The 7773-nt window shown below is 34.6% G+C and overlaps 1 protein-coding gene across 1 annotated transcript; it reads left to right on the top strand.

Moving 5' to 3' along the window:
• Window positions 1–1456: 1456 nt before the first annotated feature.
• LOC128157716 (putative cuticle collagen 75) lies at window positions 1457–5585 on the top strand. Its single transcript, XM_052820318.1, has 8 exons — window positions 1457–1700; window positions 2379–2465; window positions 2578–2629; window positions 2897–2932; window positions 3587–3801; window positions 4120–4300; window positions 4631–4921; window positions 5282–5585. The coding sequence occupies exons 1-8, from the start codon at window positions 1512–1514 to the stop codon at window positions 5557–5559; spliced, it is 1329 nt and encodes a 442-aa protein (XP_052676278.1). The 5' UTR covers window positions 1457–1511; the 3' UTR covers window positions 5560–5585.
• The last annotated feature ends 2188 nt before the right edge of the window (window positions 5586–7773 follow it).

The raw sequence follows: 7773 nt of genomic DNA, 5'->3' as shown, positions 1-7773 counted from the left end.
TAATGATTTTTCTATATATAGATCATTTCCTGATAGTTCTTGCATTGAATCGGTTGAAATTAAACTACTTCTCTCACGCCTTAAACCTCTAAAGTTCCTAGGGGGTCCGAAGCGGGCAATAAAAATGAAGACTTGAAGACAGTAATTGTCCATTAATTAAATAGTTAATGGTTCTACGAGTGTTTAAAAATAGATTCCTTAAATAATGAAGGAAGTTTTAAGTAGGAAACAGACTATATAATTAATTTGGCTCATGACAGGCTTACAAAGTAATAATTAACAAATATAGACTTAATTAGTGGATAAATGATTAAAAACAATTACACGTTTAAATAATGTTTGTATTTTTATTTAACCCACATCTTTTACTGTAAGTTCTTTTAGAAAATATTTTCAATTAGTATAATTGTTTGAAAAATTTTTGAAAAAATAATCAAAAGTTGAGTGTGCACTAAATGACACACACTAACATACTAACCTTTTAGTTCAAAAGGAATTTACTTTTATATAATTATTCAGTTTGTGGTGCATGATTCAATATCTTTGCATATCGATACATCCTCCAAAGTATGATAAAATATGCATGCTTACTTCAAATGCAGAAATATATCCTGAAAAAAAAAACCCATGACATTTTAAAGATTGATGTTAGTCTTTTTATGTGTGCTCTTGATTAACTATTTCGTTTTAAATTTCTGTTATTAGATTTCATTCGACCGCATTTTATTTAAGATATTACCCATAAAAAATAATCTGAACTCAAATCAAAGACGTAATGTTTTCAACATATGGATAAAATCTTTTTTGGATTTCTAATGTCCTGTCATTTGGTGCCTTGCATTAATTTTTTGATTTTCCTAAGCAATGAATATTCTCAGCCAATAGCTATTAAATTCCAAAACCACCTACAGAAATCATTCACAGTTATAAACGTTTCTATATAGTAGTCCTTATCATGCTTACAATGTACATGTACATGTATATGTATGGAACGCCTCAGCTGCCTTATGTAAATAATCTTCGTAATACGATGGTATTTTAGCATTACATAGTGATACTTCAACCTTAAATGATGGTGCTTTAACATTACATGCTGATACTTCAAGATTACATAATGGTATTTTAACATTACGTGCTGATACTACAACATTACATGATGGTACTTTAACATTACGTGCTGATGCTTCAACATTACATGATGATACTTTAACATTACATGCTGATACTTCAACATTACATAATGGTATTTTAACATTACGTACTGATACTTCAACATTACATGATGGTATTTTAACACTAAATGCTAAAGTACAATCATCTAATGCTTAAGTATCAGGATGTAATGTTGAAGTATCATTATGGAATGTTGAAGTATTATCATATTATGAAGATTATATGCATAAGGCAACTGAGGCGTTCCATATATGTGAGCTTTAATCAGTACTCTTCAGTATTACGAGGTGACCAAGACAGAGATAAGGAGATTCTAGCGCGGCATTTCACTAAGAACAATGGAGTCCAACAAGAATGGATCCCCGAGGCCTCAGACTACAGAGTCCTCCCCGTGGTTGTGGTTGCTGATGCTGGTCACGTTGTTGCAGACGTCATTGTTTGCCATGGTTACCGTTTATCAATATGACAACACGGGACTTCTTCAGGAAGCTGACAGGGAACTAGACAACAGAATCAAAACATTGCAGGTTCGTGGCTTTTAGATATAGATAAAAGATGAGGGAGAGGTTCTAAGGTATCACACCGGTAATTGTTTTCACTATATAACACTATAGAGGGGAAAAAATTCTTAAAAATCAGTTTGTATTTTTCATGACAAAATATTCGGAGGAAATGTTATTTGTTACCTATCTCATCAGCTAACACCATAAAAAGGGCAAGCGATACTGCATTTTCTCAAAATATCTAGCTCCAAACAGGTCTACCCTCAAAACCACGTGTTTTCCATTTGTATGTAAACAGACTGCACACTCCACAGGAAGCTGCTGCATGAGCCCTGAAAGAAGTAGTCCCTGTGACAAAAAATCATCACCTAACAAAATACATGAAATATCCTACTCAGTGGTACAAAAAATTTTAAAACTGAGTAAAGGAAAATGTAAAAATGCAGTCAAGGAAAAAAATAATTCTGAAGTATATATGGAACTACTAAGTTCATTTTGATTGGCCGATTACCGGTGTGATACCTCTATAGCATATCTACATGTGATATTGAAATTAAACAAAAAATATGTTTTTTTATAGTTTGCATTAAGTAATGTGTAACCCATCAAATTATTGAAAAAAAAATTTGTTTCAATGAGATTTTTTTTGGAAGGCACATTTATTTTTTGTTTTAATCTTCAGATTGACTATTTTTGTTTCAGGAGGCTCTGACTGTGAATAACATGAAAAGGAGTTTACATGCCCATAAGAGGGCAGACAATTTTATCGCTGATTTTCTGACATCACAGGTAAATGTACAGAAACTTCTCGTGTGTCCTTATACGTTTTCTGACACTTGTGGCTCAAATGTTATACTCGTTATAAATTTATGCATGTTATTATGGTTAATATTTCTCACAGGAAAAGATAATCGCTCAACACTGTATAGACAAGAACAAGACCTGTTCAAAAGGTATAATACGATTTTCACATAAAAAAAACAGCAGTATCCACTTGGATCTTGACTTTTGCATGTCATCATTACTCTGGTTTCAACAATATTCGCTGAAAACCAAATTTCGTGGATTCCGTTTTGCAATCGATCCAATCTGAAGTGTAATTATATCTAAAAAAAATATTGTATCAATAAGATTATATATAATCACGATTTTCCCTGATTAAACCACGTTATAGAGATTATACATGTGACATGATATTGATATTTTTCATTCTAATTCAGGAGAACCAGGCGACCCAGCCTTGCCAGGGGTCAAAGGTAACCATTCAGAACCCCCTCCCCCCCCCAAAAAAAACCCAAAAACAAAACAAACACAAGATGCTATTGGTTAAAAGTTTGAATAATTTGAGTTCTGCATAAAACATATTTTCAAAACTAGATGCAAAAGATGTTTCTGGACCTTTTGTTTTTAATTTTATTTAAAGGAAGAGTAATTAAGAAACTTTATTAAAAAAAAAAGAAGTAGACATTTTAAAGTGTTAAATTCATTGTGTTGCAAATATCATTGATCACGTGATTAGAGTAAACTATATTATTTCGCACCTTTAAACAAGCCTTTTACAAGTAGATTTGAGCAAGTATCAGACCTTTGCATGAATTCGGCTAATAAATCATTCAAATTAATTTTTCATATTTAAGTTAATACATTTATTTGAATAACTGAATGACCAGTCATCGACTGCAAAAACTTCAGAAGAAATGGCCATTATTATATGTGTCATCGATGGTGCATTGAATTTTTGTCCTTGGTACATGTATGCGTCTATAGGCATTGCTGACCTCCTGATCAAATTAGAAATATAAAGTAAAAATAATAAATGGCAAAAAATGAAATAAAATAAAATACAACTTATGATATACAGAATGATACACTCTAAAAGTCCACAATAATTGTATATTTTATATTTTAAGGTGATAAGGGTCAAATGGGCACGCTCGGTGACCCTGGTTTTCCAGGTTCAGATGGGGCCAAAGGTCAACCGGGTCTCCGTGGTGATAAAGGGGAACCAGGATTAAAGGGTGAGCAGGGTTTAAAGGGATTGAAAGGTTCCCATGGAGACATAGGTCCTCAGGGGCCAAAGGGGGAACAAGGGCCAAGAGGTTCCAAAGGAGATTCGGGCATTAAGGTGAAAACTATACTTTTTCAACCTTTAATTACTTCCTTCTCAATATCACACATCCTGTTTAACTATACTGGTTGATTTTACGAAAACTATTTAGGTGATTATTTGATTTGCGTTAAAAGACATGAAGTGTGCGTAATCCTATTGCGATGTTTGCAATATCTTTCAAAACTATGTGATATTAATCTTTTCTGACGAATAAATATGCTTTAATTTACATTTATTCCGTGAAATGGTTCAGATTGTGCCTAGAATCGAAATATTTATCAACCGTTAAATGTACGTGGCATGTACATCAAATAAAATATTTCGTCTAAAAAGGGAGATAAGGGTGATATTGGACTGAGAGGAGACCAGGGACAGAAGGGAGAAAAGGGCGCGCAGGGGGAGGCAGGTGACCCCGGGGATACGGGAGTCCGCGGACAGAAGGGAAACAAGGGGGATCAAGGTCCCTCGGGACCTCCCGGTCCTGACAGCAGCAAGGATGGTTGTGTCTGTCTACGTAAGACGTATATTCTAGGAGCATATATAATTTACTTTCATAAATATTTGTTATATTAAGTTTTAGTTTGGTAGTGGCCTAAAATGGTTATACCAAATTTCGAGTTAAATTCATATTATGATTAAAAAGGTGAAAGGAGCCCACTTCTTGATATTCAATGACTAATAATGTTAAAGGATCGAAAAGAAATATCTCCCATTAAACACTTGATAGTATTATGGATGTTATAGTTTACCAGTTTATTAAATGAACTTGCTAATTTTCTAAAGAAACAATATGGAAATGTATGTCAAGAGTTGCAAATGAATTCAATTTCCTTTCATTTTTTAGAATACCCAACATTTGACGACCCTACACCAACGACAAAGATTTATATGGCAGTAGGAGAAACTATAAACATGCCTTGTAATGCAACAGGGAGCCCCTCCCCCAGCATCTCACTCAAGAAGCAGACGACAGTCCCGCGTCGTGGCAGGCGATCACGTGACAAACGCAACTTCCTGATTCTGAATGGACGATACACCATTACAAACGCAGTCACAATGGACTTTGGTACATACGTCTGTACAGCGACCAATGGACTGGGAAGCGTTTCAAAACAGATCGAGATAGTCAAAGGAGGTATACGTAATGACTGCTCGATAACGAATTAGTTGTTGTTGTTTTTTAGTCAAGATTGTATTGTACCGAGTTTTTGTTGATATTGGCACGTTGGTTCCAGGGAAAAATAAGAATTCTGTTTCTAATTGTTTTACACTATTATAATACTTTGATTCAAGACAGACTGGGTTAATTTAGATTGGTGCTTTGTTCCATAAATTCATTTTTCTTTTAATCAGCGAAGATATAGTGACGTTAATGCACATTCATTTGCTATTGCTAACCGACATGATACTTTCACACCACAAAACCTGTATACCCCCTTTATACATATAAATCAAATACTGTTTTGAGTTTCTAAATCATTATCCTGCGTTTCAGTTGTGCCAAACATAGCCAAGCAACCTCAGAGTTCTACAAACAACATCGGCTCGACGGTGCAATTCCGATGTGTCAACACCGGGGTCCCAATTCCGACCGTCACGTGGTACAGAAATGGAAAGCCGATAGGTGCAGATTCACGTCATCAATTCTCGAGTAACGGCGAGATTTTGACGATATCAAACTTACAGACAACGGACTCTGGTACAATTGAGTGTCAGGCGTCAAATGCTGTAGGGGTCACGACCTCTCGCGAGGCGGTGTTAACGGTTGCTTAACCATGTTAACAGTGAATAAATTGGATCTTCAGAACGTCTTTTCGTATCTAAGGGGACGTTATTAATAACTATCTATACTTGTAGTATATGTTTTTGGTAAAAGTCAATTGCATGTTCTATTATAAATACTCTTAATAAGTAGAGTATGGTTGCAATTTCTTTATTAATTATTTCGTTAGTAGTATGTCCCAAACGTATATCATTCTATAAATCAAATGTTTGCAGTGAATTTGAAACACTGTCAGGGCCTTCTTCTCAATATATAAATAGTGCCTGTTTGGGAGGGTAACAGTTGAAATTGACACCCCGAGGAAACTATTATCAATCGACGCGAAGCGGAGGTTGACAATGGTTTTCGAGGGGTGTCAATTTCAACTGTTACCCTCCCAAACAGGCACTATTTATTTTATTATACTGAATGTCCTAATTCTAGGGATTTTTTACTGCTTTTGTATAGAAGCAGGTTGACAATGGTTTTCGAGGGGTGTCAATTTCAACTGTTACCCTCCCAAACAGGCACTATTTATTTTATTATACTGAATGTCCTAATTCTAGAGATTTTTTACTGCTTTTATATAGAAATGACGTGAATTCCATGGCGAACCGTACGCGCATAATTTACGCGCATGTAACAATTCGTTGTGTTACCCGTTGCTAAGTGTGTTGCTAACGCTGAGGGTAATAGAACGGATTATCAACTGCGTCTAAACCAGTCAGATTTCAGTATTTAACATGAAAGTATAATAATATTGAGATTGTTATACTTTCATGTTAAATACTGAAATCTGATTGGTTAAGACGCAGTTCACAATTCTTTCTATTACCTTCAGCGTTAGCAACGTACTTAGCAACGGGTAACATTAAAAAATGTTACATACGCGAAAATTATGCGCGTACGGTTCGCTGTAGAATTCACGTTATTCCTACATAAAAGCAGTAAAATTTTCTTAAAAATTAAGACATTCAGTATAACAATATAAATAGTGCCTGTTTGGGAGGATAACAGTTGAAATTGTTTCAACTGTTACCCTCCCAAACAGGCACTATTTATATAATAACGCATTCAAGACTTGGGGAACATTACTTTATCTAGTTTCTTTCCAGCTTAGATACGTGTTTTTTTTATGCCGAGGAATGGAATAATTTGTAAGAGGTACCGATATAAAAGAGAAATATTTTGCTTTTATAAATGGAGAAAAATATATTAAAAAAAATATCTTATATTTGGTATTTACGATCTTAGAATTGCTGTTGTCATTCACTGTGGGACTGCAGAATGCAGTTTGCTACTTTTAAGGTGGCTGAATAGTAAACGAATTACACATCTTATCTGCCCTTAATTTTAAGACACACTTATTTGTGTAAACAGATAGCCATGCTATGACCTTAAATTGCTAGTATTAAATAATGGTCACTATGATATTTAAGTGTACCTAGGTACTGCGCAGTGAATGGTGTTAATGATAATTAACAGAATGAACTCTGTGACTCTGGTAGCAATGCGTAGTATTCCTAAATGATGTTATAAAACCAGGCGAATAATACGGGCATAATTAGGGATGTCAACGAGTACCCGGTTAACCGGGTACTCGATCGAACGTCCGAGTATCGAATACTAAAATCAGTACTCGGTTACTCTGATGTATATTTTTTTTAATATTTCTAAGTTTATCTAATAATGCATTAAAACATCGGTTTTAAAACTTAAAATGTCCATTGCACTTGTACATACAGTAATTAGGATTTCCTTCGCCTCTAAATATGCTAAATGACCGTTATCGCCTGTGGCAGTGTTTATATAGTAATTATCGTGACCAAGCACCTGTTACCTAGCTTTTCTCTCCTTTGGCTGTCTTCTACCCTTATTTTTGGCTTGCTTTAATGATTTGTTTTCACTGAACATCGTTTATATAGTCTATTATATAAATTAGATGGCACACAGTAAAGAAATTGAACAGACCTAAAATGCCCCTGTAACGAAGAAATTTGACCCGGGTTGAAAATTGACCCGGGGGTCATTTTTCCACGTTGAATAATGAGACGAAAGTTGTTGAATAAAGACCCTAATCCGTTGAAAATTGACCCGCATCGTGGAATTTTGATCATGAAACCGGTTCAAAATTCAACAGCAAAGAAGCACAAAATAACGAATCAATATTAATAACATGAGTTTATTTAAGTAAAAATTATCAGTTTATACATATTTATTCTTTA

Source organism: Crassostrea angulata, chromosome 8, assembly GCF_025612915.1.
Source record: "Crassostrea angulata isolate pt1a10 chromosome 8, ASM2561291v2, whole genome shotgun sequence".
In the NCBI taxonomy this organism is placed as follows: domain Eukaryota; kingdom Metazoa; phylum Mollusca; class Bivalvia; order Ostreida; family Ostreidae; genus Magallana; species Magallana angulata.
Note: the sequence above shows the minus strand (reverse complement) of the source record. Positions and strands in the feature narration are given on the sequence as shown.

Bases quoted from the DNA above. Each gene is read 5' to 3' on its own strand.
- LOC128157716 (XM_052820318.1), top strand. From the start codon at position 1,512: ATGGAGTCCAACAAGAATGGATCCCCGAGGCCTCAGACTACAGAGTCC. The intron at 2,933-3,586 runs GTAACCATTCAG...TTATATTTTAAG, and splicing joins AGCCTTGCCAGGGGTCAAAG to GTGATAAGGGTCAAATGGGC. The intron at 4,301-4,630 runs GTAAGACGTATA...TTCATTTTTTAG, and splicing joins GGATGGTTGTGTCTGTCTAC to AATACCCAACATTTGACGAC.